The following is a 13643-nucleotide window of genomic DNA, read 5'->3' as shown; positions in this document are numbered from 1 at the left end:
TTGCAGCCCTGTTCATTTGTTCCCCTCAGGGCGGAAGTGTGGCTGTTGAATAAGGGCACATAGCTTTTGACCGCCTTGGGTCTGGCGCTTTGCAGGTGTCAACGGCTTGAAGGACTTTTGCTTCACTGGGGTTTTATATGGGCTTTTATACAACCTCTCAATCACCCCCCCCCCCCCCAGCTCGCTGCCTGGAGGGCATGGTCTTATGTGTGGATCCCCTCCCTCCTCTCCTCCGCCTCCATCTCCTGTGGTGCGTGTTGACATGGCTGTGGTTAGACCCTGAGGCTGACAACCTTTCAAGGGATGCCTCGCTCTCCCCTACCAAACTGCCTCTTTGTGACCCGTCTCTGAACTCACTCCAGGGCTCTTGTGGAAAGGTGTCTTCTCAACGATGGTGCATAACATGTCTGGGTTGCAGCACATTTCCCCTCTCCAAATGTCTGTACATTTGATGTAGAAGTTCAACCGATGTGGTGCTCTGATAGCCGGGAGTGAAGATTTCACAACAGCTGAATGCAATTATGTTGGGTTTTTTTGTCCTGTCCTATTAGGGTTAGGGTTAGTATTGTTGATCCATGTTGACATCTATTTTGTGTTGCTTTTGGCAAGGCAGACCAACACGTTGATAAGAAACAACAAAACAGTCTGGAGGACACTTTCCTGTCAGAGATTGAATGAAGTAATTTATGTCTTTTAGAAAAGCAATCTGCAGTCCACATCGGGCAGACAATCATCACACAGACCCACGTATTTCAAGAGAGCCGTTTTGAAGGAGAACACATTTTGATTTCAAGTGTCCACTGACAGGAAGATGACTCAGCCCTGAAAGTAACAGTTTCACTGTTTTCACTCAAGTCCCATCATGGCAAACATACAGCTTTGATAGAAAACTAAAGGTTCCAGAAAATAAAACACAATTTAAAAGACGTTTATTGAAAATCACAAGGTTAAAGACGCCATGTGGTAGAAATTACTCAGTAACCTAATATTAAATTGCTATGCAATAATTTTATAGATAGACACTTTACTTTCCTTTTACATTTTCCCTCAAAATATTATTTGGCTTCTGCTTTTTCAAGTGTCAATGTTTAGTGCCATGGTCAAATTAGCTGCAAATTAGTTTTAATATTTATGGCGATGGAGCTAATCTCTGCTTTACCGGTATACTCTGAAGTCCTGTCCATGTCCTTTTATACATTGTTTTTATTTGGATTCATATAATACATCCACAACTTCTGACTGTATCACTGTATATTTTTACCAGTTGTTGGTACATTTGTTTGTTTACATATCATTGGTAGATCTGACATTGTTCTGCCTGCAGTGCCTTCTGCATGCAGAAGAGTTATTAGTGGGCAGCCGGGGTCTGGCTGAATCCCATCTGCTCCACCTCTATGCCTGACGCTGCATTGTGGAGCAGGCTCCCTTATTGGCAGGGCCTGTCCACCTGGGGGCTGAGGGAGTGGGGTAGGTGGAGGTCAAGAGGTGAGGTGTAAGGACACCCACCCGCCTTCACTCATGGGGTATCAATACATACGCCCCCAGGCCGGGGGGAGGGATGATAACCCATGAGGTCAGGGTGTGTGTGTGTGTGTGTGTGCGTGTGTCTGGCTCAGAGGAGCTGGTTCTGCTCCAGTGTGGCAGAGTGCTCTTGGGTGCTGAGCCTCAGCGCACGGGGGAGTGAGTCACACACACACTGCTCCTCCATTCCACAAATGAAACATTCACCGCTTTGTGTTTACACTGCTGTCGCAGATTACTGGCGGGAAATGACTTTGCGGTGCAGTCGGAGGTGCGCATGCATCGGCTTATACTCGAACCTTGAACTGTGATGCAAAACATTGAGTGTGTGTGTGTGTGTGTGTGTGTGTGTGTGTGTGTGTGGTAAGAGAGTTTGTAGTTAATTCACTTTTTTTATATGAACAACATGCAAATCTCATTACTGGCAATTAACAGAATGTTGGGGTCCATTTTCTTCCACTGATATTGTTAATTAACATTTGAATCACCGGATAATTTGTGTTGGCATAACCCATATGACTGCAGGGAACTATTATCCAGTCCTCCTGTGTATGAATACTGTGTTTTAAATCACATCTTCTCTACAGTAAGTTCACTAATGCGATGTGTCAGTGGTGTGCTATAAGCGAGCTGGTGCCAGTGTTCACTGGTTTCCATGACATGTGTCCACAGGTCAGCCTCCAGTGCCTTGAGAACTTCCTCTGTCTCTTCCACTGTGTCCGCAAAGTCCACCTCCATGTTACCAAGGACCTGCTGACCTTCTGGTAGGTTTCAATCTCTTCCAAGAATCCGCTCCAAGAATATGCGTGAAAAGATACCGAAAGTATGATTTTTAAAATGGTTATTTGATAAACACATACTGGTTCTACGATCTACCCATGCGCACAACAAGGGTTCACACACAATGCTAACTTGTGGAATTATGAATAAAGACTATCTTCAGATACTACTACGATTTAATTATATAAATATTACAAATGTTGTGTTATGTTACAAATTGGATAAAAAAACTGTATAAATAAAGTAGCGTTGTGATCTGAGATGCTGGGATGAGTTTGTAAGCTGGTCGGTTTTAAATGGTCCGGGAAGGAACTGCCCATTTCTGATTTCACAAAGCGGTCTTGTGTCCTGAAGAGAGGTAGCATGCTGACCATCATCTCTGTTTACCAAGTCCCTAATCACAGTCTTATGATAATGACCGCTGATTCAATCTGAAGATGAATGCAGAAATGAAGAAACCCAGATCAGGATTTGATTTTATATTTAATAAAAACAGAACACGGGTTTGCTGTGTTAGTTTCATTTATGAGGAGCTTTTGGAAAAAACATTGTCTTTCGGAAGCATGTAGCTGATCAGTGAGGTTTAACCAACATATGAAATACGTCATTTATTATACTGGTTTAATGAGTGGGATCTGATCTGAAGTTATTTTTGGAGTTTACAACTGAATAAACGTATCATCATTTGGGTAATAAATGGAACCATATAATCTTCATTATGGCTTGAATAACACAAATCACCTCTCTTGAGTATAGTTAAAGGTCTCTAGCTAAAATATAGTTAAAGATCTCTAACTAAAGGTCTCTAGTTAAAGTATTGTTAATGGTCTCTAGTTAAAGTTGAGTTAAAGGTCTCTACTTAAAGGTCTCTAGTTTATGTATTGATAAAGATCTCTAATTAAAGGTCTGGCATGGCACGGGCAGGAAAACCAACCCATATTTTAAGGTCCTGCCTCAATAAGAGGCTCTATTGTGACCGCGAGGAAACCACGGCGGTCTGCTCTAGGGCAGGGGCAGCTCGTCCACATTCCCCAGGGCCGGCCTAGCCGAGTCCCATGTGACATCACATGCTTTCATGGGATGCATGGTTCCGCTGCAAATCTGGAAAGCTTTCATTCGCCATGGCAATTTGATGGGATTTCAGCCAACGGAAGAAGAGGAATAGTCAGTCGGTCACGTCGCGAGGAGCGATGCCGACACGGGCAGCAGAGCAGGGGTTTACCTTGGATTCGCAGGGGAGAGAAGATGGCAGAAAGACGGACGCTGAGGCCTCCGGTGCTTGGTGAGACGGCAGCGTGGCCTATTGTCTCTAAGGGCGCACACCAGGGGCGAGTGTGTTGGGCCGTTAGAGCCGTTTCGAAGGGCTTACCGTTGACTGCTTATCATGATGTGGCCCCTGCTAGTGAGTCTGGCTGCTGTTACTTCTATGGCGTAAGGCTCTTGACTGGAGCATGTTTCTGAAGACATAATGTGAGCTAGTGTGTGTCATTTAAATGGTTTAGTTTGGTTTTGATATATGGTTGAAGAAAGACGTGTGTCACCGTAGTACTGTTTTGTTTTCTGCCACTGCCAGGAATAGATATTAATGACCTTCATTCATTCAAGTTCTCGCTTTAATATTTGCCACTATGGGCAAGATCTGGGATGATATTGATGTCTGTGGTGGAATCAAATGTGTGCCACTGTATTACCATTTTATTTTATTTTTGCCATTGCCATAAATAGATATTTATGATATTCATTCATGTTTTCTTACGTGCCTGCTTGTAAACTATCCATATTTATAGAAAGCCATTCATGTTGTAGCATTTCCTCTGTACTTTTAATGTACTTAATGTCACTTCAGGGGGTTGCAGTACATTACATAAGCCTCATTATGCAGCTACATGCACTTCTTTATATTCTTACCGTTTTCCATGAAGAGCTATACAGTACACTAACCTGGAACCAAACCTAATCACAGTGTCCAAGATTAAAACATATACGTTTACAGGAGTTCTCTCCTGTTGCTTTCGCCATGTGCAAAATAGATGTTTGGATAAGGTCTACTCTTCTCAATGTAATTACAGTTGTCGAGCATCACGAGATAAAAGCCTGAATCACCTACACTGGTTATCTCATGTCTACCCTGTTAAGTCTTTTAAAACAAACAACATTGTGTACTTGTCTTTGTCTCTCTCTCCTGTCTCTATCTCTACTATCTCTCTCTTGTCTTTATCTCTACTATCTCTCTCCTGTCTCTATCTCTATTATCTCTCTCTCCTGTCTCTATCTCTACTATCTCTCTCTCTCCTGTCTCTATCTCTACTATCTCTCTCTCTCCTGTCTCTATCTCTACTATCTCTCTCTCTCTCTCCTGTCTCCGTCTGAACCATCTTCATCTTCCATCTTCTGTCTCGTCCCATCTCGGTCTCGGTCTCTGTCTCCTCTCTCCTTATCTCTGTCTCTCCTCTCTCTCCTGTCTCTCCTCTCTCCTGTCTCTGTCTCTCCTCTCTCCTGTCTCTGTCCCATCCCTCCTTCCATCCCTGTTCCCTCCCTCCATCTCTCCCTCCCTCTCACAGCTCAGACATGAGTGGCGCCAGCAACACTCTGGCCCGGGAGTTCCTGACAGATGTGCACCAGCTGTGCAGCGCCGTGGCCCAGAGGGCGGAGGCCCGCGAGGAAGACGAGGAGGAGAGTCACATGGTGGCGCTGGGGGAGTACCTAGTCAGAGGGCGGGGCTTCCTGCTGCTCAGCACGCTGGACTCCATCATTGACCAGGTGAGCACGCCCAAACATGTCTGCACCCAAGATCTATTCAGATCTAATATCCATAGTTATATGTATATTTATATTTTTGTTGTTTTTATGTGTTGATAAATTACTTGGAATGTTTTATATATTTTAAATTACTACTACTACTAATGTCCTCCTGTATTTTCTGCTGTGACACGTCTGGTATTAATAAAGTTTCACGCACAGTGACCCAGGTGATCGGTTGCTATTGCAAAGTGGAAATCACCAAAGTAACCCAGGATAGAGGGCACAGGGAGTCCTGTGGCAGGCTGCTGATGTGTAACATGTAGGGTTACATTATAGTTCCTCCTTCTCTTCCTAGCTTCAGCACAGTACAAACCATATATCATCCATGACCAAATATCTATATCCACCATTATTGCTACCTTTTTTATTTGAAACAAGTGCTCATGTTAATAATAAGGCAAATTGTTTTTCTTTTGTGTATTTTTCTATCAACATATCACCGGGCACCCATTTTATTTCATGGTGTTGCACTAGTCCGTTTATAACAGTGACTTGTATGCTTGCTGTTTAAGTGGCCATGTTAGCCGATGGGGAAATTGCTTCACCCACAGAGACAGACATTGTTCCTTTATTATTCCACGGGCCACTCTGGGAGTGACCCTCATGTTGCTTCTGCCTCAACGTTGACTCTGGAGCACTTTGCTCACAGAGGTTAACCAAATGAAACTTCTCTCACTGTGTACTTGCCTTGTATCCTTTGGATAATACTATACTAGTACAACCTCTCTGACCGATTCTGATTGGTTACGAGGGTATGGGGTTTGGCTATGAGTCGAGACACTGCCGACCACATGGGTCATGTGATCAAATGTCTTCCCTCGCCGGGACAACCTTTTCCCATTGAGCTTGCACATTGTAAGATGCATTTCGTTTATACTAAAGGGATAGGTTAGCACTTTACATGCAAAACAAGACGATGCAACAATAGGAATTAAAATGGATTTAATCACACAATAATTAATATAATCAATATAATACAATACAAATTGGATTAAATTGAGAGGTAGATTTAAACACAAACAGCTGACACACTAATAGAATGCAAAACCAAAATATTATCTTTGCGGTTCACTTTCCACGAAGATTTGAATAGTGAGAAGAGTTAGAATAGTGTTTCATTAGAAGAATCTGAAAAGTATCCTCAGCCCGCTATTACAGAAGATAAGGTGAGGGCAGTAGCCTATTTTCTCTGAAGGTAGCAAAGTGTTTTTGATGTGATTTTGATTCTTCCCTACAAAATCACTTCCCTGCTGCCTTCTGTCATTCTAGTCATTTCTACTTGTGCTAGCCCTGAAGTGTCTTTCAAAGCAAGCCCAGAAGATTTTGCTGTTAGTAGCAGATATATTATTGAATGAATAATCGCAATTTCACGGATATTGCATGAAATCTTTGCTAAATGGCACAGCTGTGACTGTGGTATGTGTGGCCTTCCCTCTCTTCTGTTTCAGTGTGAGCTGTTACCAGAGAAACATTGTGTATGAATGCTTGCTACGGTCCACTAACCAGTTTATGAAAGGCCTGTGGATTGTGATCTGGGGCCTGAGCTCTCTATAGGAGTTGTCAAAACAGAAACAAGAGCTGTTTTTGTTCATATCTGTGTCAATATTTATAGCCTGGAGCTTTGATATGGATGGAGAAATTGTAGTTATTTAGTTTGTATCATGGCAATTATCACATTTAAGCATAACCGATTGCTAAAAATGATTCTCCCTTTGATACATCACACAGATCTGTCTTTATATAAAGAAGCATCTTGTCCTGCTCCGTTTGTAGAGAAAGAGTGAACACAAACACAGAGGCGTACACGCATTAATGAGCTTGGAAGTTATTTTCGGTCCTGCGTTTTGAATGTGTGTGTGTGTGTGTGTGTGTGTGTGTGCAGTGGTGGTTGTTATTCCATGCAGCACTAGAATTGAACCGTCAGTACGGCTCATCTTCCTCAAAGACCCGATCATTCACATTTGCATATGCAACGTAATCCCAATAATTCTTCCGCCATACATAGTTTTTACATTATCATGTTCAAAGTTCAATCTATAAAGTACTGAAATGTGCAAATAAAATGTCAACAAAAAAAACCTGAACCTAACATATCATGCTATATCATTTTTCTAAACGTCAAAGTGATGTATTTGATCGCTTTAAACAGGGATTTAAATAAATTTTGATATCATGCACTGCAAAGGCTTCGAGACACACTGCGAGCCGGTATATGGATCTCGCCAACGGTTTAACTTGGGGAATGGAAAATGGACTGCATTTATATCGCGCTTTTCTAACTAGTGGCCACTCAAAGTGCTGTACAATACTCTGTAATATTGCCTAACTTGTACATTCACACAACGACGGTGGTGTCTGGCATGCAAGGTGATGACAGCCAGCTCTTCTGGGGCAGTTAGGGTAAGTTGTCTTTCTCAGGGACACCTCGACACTCGGCTAGGAGGAGCCAGGGATCGAACTAGCAACCTTCTGGTTACCAGCCAACTGCTCTACCTCCTGAGCCACATGCTGCCTGGGGAAGGGGGGGGGCGTTGCATTGTGACGTGGAGGTGTGACCACAGCGTGGGGCTGGAGGCAGGGGGACTTGAGACAGTCCACACTGAGGGTCTCCCTGGTTCTGTGTCATTCCTTTCGCTCAGGAGCTGACTTGTCGGGAGGAGCTGCTCACCCTGCTGCTCTCGCTGCTGCCCCTGGTGTGGAAGATCCCTGTGCAGGAGGACAAAGCCCCAGGTACAGTACCCCCCCAGACCCTAGACCCTAATGACCACTCATCGTAACGGATGGACCCGCGCCTGGCCTGGCATGTCCGTGTTGTCGTCTGATGTCAGTCTGATACCAGGTAGGCGTAGGGTAGGGTTATATTCAATACCTGTGTGGCTTTTATCAGAGTGCTGGGAAGTTTAGGAAAAGGTGTGAAAGGGCCATGTTGTCTACACGGTATTGGTCAATACAAGGGGAATGATCCGTAATCTGTTCCATGCATCCTTGTTGTCATAACCTATACCTACATCTATTTTTTTGTTTGTTGTTCTTCTGTGCTCTAGGATAAACATTATGCTTTAAGGGCACAGGCCAATGTCATACAAATATTGTAACTTTATATTGTTTGTCATTTCCCTTGGTGGTTTATCTTTTTCTATGCAGGTTCTGTTTAATATAATCATAAAAAATGGCCCTTTTAGTCTACAGATTCTTGTGGTAAAGTACTCAAATAAAAAATTCAAATGTTACACCTTTTTAGTCATAATGTGAATGAGCATACTGACCAACCTCTACACTACACAAGGTTTTTTAGTGTTTAAGAAGATTCAACTCCCATTTTCGGACCCATTTACCTAGGCAGCCCGACATCCTCACAGGACCAGCGATGGCATCCTCTGGGTGACCTAGCTATTTAGCGTAGAAGTGCTAATCCTTTGTATCATGTCCTTGAGACATTTTTCCTTTATTAATTCCTGCATGTATGCTAAATGAGTCTTCAAGGGTTTAACTGCTTTCCTGTAAACGGGCTTCTCCTTACTCATCTGACTTCTTCTAGTTATCCTATTTCCATTGAATTATCCAACTATAAATAGAGAGAGTCTCTTTATGCCTCTTTTTTTCCACAACCGTTCAACCGACACCTGGTGGGCATATCGCTTAGGGAAGCAATACGCCCACCCAGGGAAGTGCAATATTGAGTGTGAAGTGGTTTGGATAGTCCAAGCAATCGGCCCGTTGTCCCCAAAGGCAGGTTCTCCACATGCTCGTCTAATTTGAGAAAGGGCTAAGGAAGTGATTTTCTTTTTCTCTCCGTTTGCGCCCCGGACAGATTTCCCCCTGCCGTCCCTGCTGGAGGTGTTCCTCAGCCGAGAGGTGCGGCTGCCCCCGCTGCGCGCTGGACAGAAGGCCGGCCCCGATGCCCAGAACAGCGGCAGGCGCTCGCACACGGGCAGCGCCACGTGGAAGTCGCGTCGGTCCCGCCGCATCGCCCAGAGGTACTCAGTGAAGGAGGCGCGCAAGTCCCAGCTCTCCACGTCCGACTCGGACGCCAACGCCGACGCCAAGGCGTCCGGGCCGGGCCAGGGCGGCACCAGGGCCAGGCGGACGCACGGCTCCGCCCTGCGCATGTCCTGTCAGCATCATCGCTCCGAAGCCCCTCCCATCCCCGTGTCCGTCGCTGCGACTTCCGAAATCATGACCGCGTCGTACCCCTGGACGCCGGGCCCCCAGACCCTGGACGCCGAAACCCTTACCGACCCGGCCGCCATGTCGATATTCAACCGAATGGAGAACTCGCCCTTTGACCTCTGTCATGTGCTGCTCTCCCTGCTGGAGAAGGTGTGCAAGTTTGACATGAGCATCAACCACAACCCCGGCCTGGCGGTCAGCGTGGTGCCCACACTGACGGAGTTCCTGACAGAGTTTGGAGATTGCTGTGGACCCGGGGGAGGCGGAGGTGGAGGAGGAGCGGGGCCAGAGGAGCTGGCGGGAGGCTGGACAGAGGAGCCCATCGCCCTGGTCCAGAGGATGCTCCTACGCACAATCCTGCACCTGATGTCGGTGGACGTGGGTCAGAGCGAGACCCTGCCAGACAGCCTGCGACGCAGCCTGACCGACCTGCTGCGGGCCACCCTCAAGATCCGCAGCTGCCTGGAGAGACAGGCGGACCCCTTTGCTCCTCGACCCAAGAAGACCCTGCAGGAGGTCCAAGACGACTTCTCCTTCTCCCGCTACCGCCACCGGGCCCTGCTGCTGCCAGAGCTGCTGGAAGGGGTCCTGCAGGTGCTGCTGGGCTGCCTGCAGGCCTCCACCTCCAACCCCTTCTTCTTCAGCCAGGCCCTGGAGCTCATCCACGAGTTCATCCAGCACCGCGGCCTGGAGCTGTTCGAGGTCACCGTGCTGCGGCTGGAGGGGCTCGCGCGGGCCAGGGACTCCGAGGTGGGCGGCGAGGCTGCCGAGAGGGTGCGGGGCCTCATCGCCGGCGTCCTGAAGATCATCAGCGCCGTGAAGAAGGCCAAGTCGGAGCAGCTCCACCAGTCCGTGTGCGCCCGGCGCCGCCACCGCCGCTGCGAGTACTCCCACTTCCTGCACCACCACCGGGACCTCTCGGGCCTGCCGGTGTCGGCCTTCAAGCAGGCCGCCCGGCGGAACCCCTTCGAGGAGGAGGAAGGCTGCAAGGAGGGGCCGGAGGGCGCGGCGGTGCGCTACCCCGAGCGCTGCTGCTGCCTGGCCGCCTGCGCCCACCAGTGCCTGCGCCTGCTGCAGCGGCTGTCCCCCAACGGGCCCGCCGTCCTGCAGGTCCTCGCCGGGGTGCAGGCCGTGGGGATCTGCTGCTGCATGGACCCCCGCTCGGTGGTGGGACCCCTGCTGCACGCCTTCCAGGCCCCGGGGCTGCGCACCTACCAGTCCCACGTGCTGAACGTCCTGGGCCGGCTGATCCTCGACCAGCTGGGCGGCGGGCAGCCCTCGGAGAAGGCCAAGCTGGCCTCCTGCAACATCTGCACCCTGGACAGCAGCCAGCTGCCCAGCCTGGAGGAGACGCTGCAGCAGGGCGAGCCCTTCGCCGCCTCGCTCAGCCTGAGCTACCGCTCCCAGGGCATCCTGCCCAGCGGCGGCGGCGCCGAGGACATGCTGTGGAAGTGGGGCGCCCTGGAGGCCTACCAGGAGCTGGTGTTCGGCGAGGACCGGCAGCTGAGCCAGCAGATCGCCGGCCACGTGTGCCAGCTCACGCTGCGGGGCAACGCGGTGGTGCAGTGGCAGCTGTACACGCACATCTTCAACCCCGTGATGCAGCGGGGGGTGGAGCTGGTGCACCACGCCCAGCAGCTGGGCGTGTCCACCATGTGCTCTCAGATGTGCAGCTACCACTCCCAGTGTCTGCCCGTGGAGGTGCTGCTCGTCTACATGCAGACGCTGCCGGCGCTCCTCAAGTCAAGGTGGGTGTGTGGAGGGTTTGACGCCAGGTCCGAGTCTGCTGTGTGTTTTAGCCGGGTGAGGGGTAGTTTGGCATGTTGGATCCGTATCTAGTATCGGCGGTTTCTGTGTTTATTATCAGTGGTGTTCATCAGGGACGGTTGGCAGGGTGACGTCACAGGGGCTGAGGAGGCCTTTTGTGTAACTCTTAGATTTTCTAAGTAGTGCCATGCGAATATATTGTCTCTCTTTCTTCTGACAAATGTACTCGTAAATGTCATTTACAAATGTAATTGTAAGTTGCTTTGGATAAAAGCGTCTGCTTAATGCCCTAAAAATGGCCCAAATGTCATGTTGAACCGCGGAAGTTCAGTTAATCCGTCTCTTCTTCTTCCTGCTAATCTGTTTAGCATAAGTCCAAGTTGTTTCCGGATGAACCACAGTGTGATTGTCAGCAGAGCCGGCTCTGGCCTGTTGAATGTGGTATTGGGTACGCCTCAGTGCTGCGCTGCTCTGACATGAAGCAAATATGATGAGCCAACCCAGAGTCAAGAGAGTTAATCCGCTCTGTCACGGCCGGTCATCAGATCTGCCTGCCTGCGTCACTGGCTGCTAACCGCTTGTGCCTTTCAATTATTTATCATAGCCCTCTGTGAGTTGAGACGTAAGGTCAGAGTCTGTTGGGGACTGGGATATTACCCACAGTGGACCACGGTGTGGGCGGCTGCAAAAGGCCCAGCAGTGTTTATTGCTTGGAATCGAACGGTGTAACCTTCACAGAATACTAATTATTAATTTAATCATGTTAATAATATTAGGTTGATTGAGGTCTGGTTGAGAGTTCCTCTTGACAAGGCGTTGGTAATTATTGGTCGACTTGAGATCATGATTTCATCTAAATTTCCAGCTCTGGGACTGCTAAGATCTTTAATTCTTATCACTTGCTTTAAGGTTTGTGTATTAGTAACAGTGGCTGGTTTGTTTAACAAAACCTTTTTAAAATGAGTGTTATATGATAGTGTTAAATATGTCTGTCTGTGCGTACATTCATTCCACATGACTGGAGTCTTCCACAAGGCTAGGCATACCTTTGACTAAAGCGAGTGAGATAGTCTGATAACCCTTAAAGAATGGAAAGGGAATGCGTGCGTAGGAAAGAGATTCTGATCTATCTCATGCGCAGTTGGGCATGCCCAACCATCAAATCGAATCATATCAATTGTTGATGGTCATCTGATCTGATCAGTTCTTTTTTGGAGCTGCTTTTTGCCTGGTTGTGAACTAAATTAATAAATAATTCCTCCTGCGAGCTATCCTCCCTCCAGACCGCCCCCTACCTCTGCATTATCCTGGTGTGTTTGCATCCATTGGGAATCCATTGCTCCTGTCTGAGTCAGGTGTCACTGTGTTCTACTGCAGGGTGATCAGGGCCCTCTTCATCAGCTGTCTGAGTCACGTGTCACTGTGTTCTACTGCAGGGTGATCAGGGCCCTCTTCATCAGCTGTCTGAGTCAGGTGTCACTGTGTTCTACTGCAGGGTGATCAGGGCCCTCTTCATCAGCTGTCTGAGTCACGTGTCACTGTGTTCTACTGCAGGGTGATCAGGGACCTCTTCATCAGCTGCAACGGGCTCAGCCAGATCACGGAACTCATCCACCTGGACCAGACGCGGTCCTGGGCGCTGAAGGTGTTCGAGACTCTGATCCTGGGGGCCGGGGGCCAGCCCGCCGACGGAGCGCTGCAGGAGCTGGAGAACGCCAGCGCCCAGGAGAAGGACTCCGTCCTGGGCCCGGCGGAGGACCCGGGGTCCCAGGGCGGGGGCGCCGGCGAGGGCCCCCAGAGCCTCAGCAAGTTCTACGAAGGCCTGAAGGAGGCCTGCCCCCGGCGGCGTAACCGCGGCGGCGGGCCGGGTGGGCTGGGGCCCGGGCACAGCCGGGCGGAGACCCACCTCAACACCATCAACCTGTTCCTGTGCGTGGCGTTCCTCTGCGTCAGCAAGGAGGCGGACTCGGACCGCGACTCGGCCAACGACTCTGAGGACACGTCGGGCTACGACAGCACGGCCAGCGAGCCCCTGGGGGGCCGGCTGCCCTGCCTGTCCCCCGACAGCGTGGCCCTGCCCTCCAAGGAGCAGGTGCGGCAGGCGGCCGACGTGTGGTCGGTGTGCCGCTGGATCTACCTGGCCAGCCCCGTCTTCCAGCGGCAGTTCTTCCGGCTGGGGGGCCTGGACGTGTGCTCCCGCCTCATGGCCATGGTCATCCAGAAGCTCGCCTGCAAGAGCAAGGACGGCCGGGGCAAGAAGAAGAGGGACGGCAAGGGCAAGGCCAGCCCTTCGCACCACGGCTCCCCAGCGCCGTCGGTGACGGCTCCCGCCGCCGCCGCCGCCGCGCTAGACCCGGAGGAGACGGCTCAGGACGGGACCAAGGACCCTGCCCGGAAGCTGGAGGAGGAGTGGCCCCTACAGAGCATCCGTCTGCTGGAGGCCCTGCTGGCCATCTGTCTGCACAGCTCCAACCCGGCGCTGCAGAGGACGGAGCCCGAGATGTCCTTCCAGGTAGAACCGGTTCCCTTGTGCGCGTGTTGAGGGTTGTTGTGACTCCGTTCGGAAATCTGTAGTTCAGAAGTCAGCTCCTCTTAGTTGGGCC

General features: G+C 49.5%; 1 protein-coding gene across 1 annotated transcript in view; it reads left to right on the top strand.

The window, feature by feature from the left end:
• Positions 1 to 13643, top strand: part of lyst (lysosomal trafficking regulator) — a 59038-nt gene that overhangs the window by 4125 nt on the left and 41270 nt on the right. The window contains exons 2-6 of the mRNA XM_084470958.1: positions 2194 to 2285; positions 4863 to 5061; positions 7743 to 7833; positions 8915 to 11021; positions 12595 to 13552. Of these exons, the coding sequence (XP_084327084.1) occupies positions 2194 to 2285; positions 4863 to 5061; positions 7743 to 7833; positions 8915 to 11021; positions 12595 to 13552 (3447 nt within the window). The remainder of the gene's footprint in view (positions 1 to 2193; positions 2286 to 4862; positions 5062 to 7742; positions 7834 to 8914; positions 11022 to 12594; positions 13553 to 13643) is intronic.

This window comes from Micromesistius poutassou (assembly GCF_964030765.1).
Source record: "Micromesistius poutassou genome assembly, chromosome: 7".
Lineage (NCBI taxonomy): Eukaryota > Metazoa > Chordata > Actinopteri > Gadiformes > Gadidae > Micromesistius > Micromesistius poutassou.
This window is presented reverse-complemented; position numbering and strand designations above follow the sequence as displayed.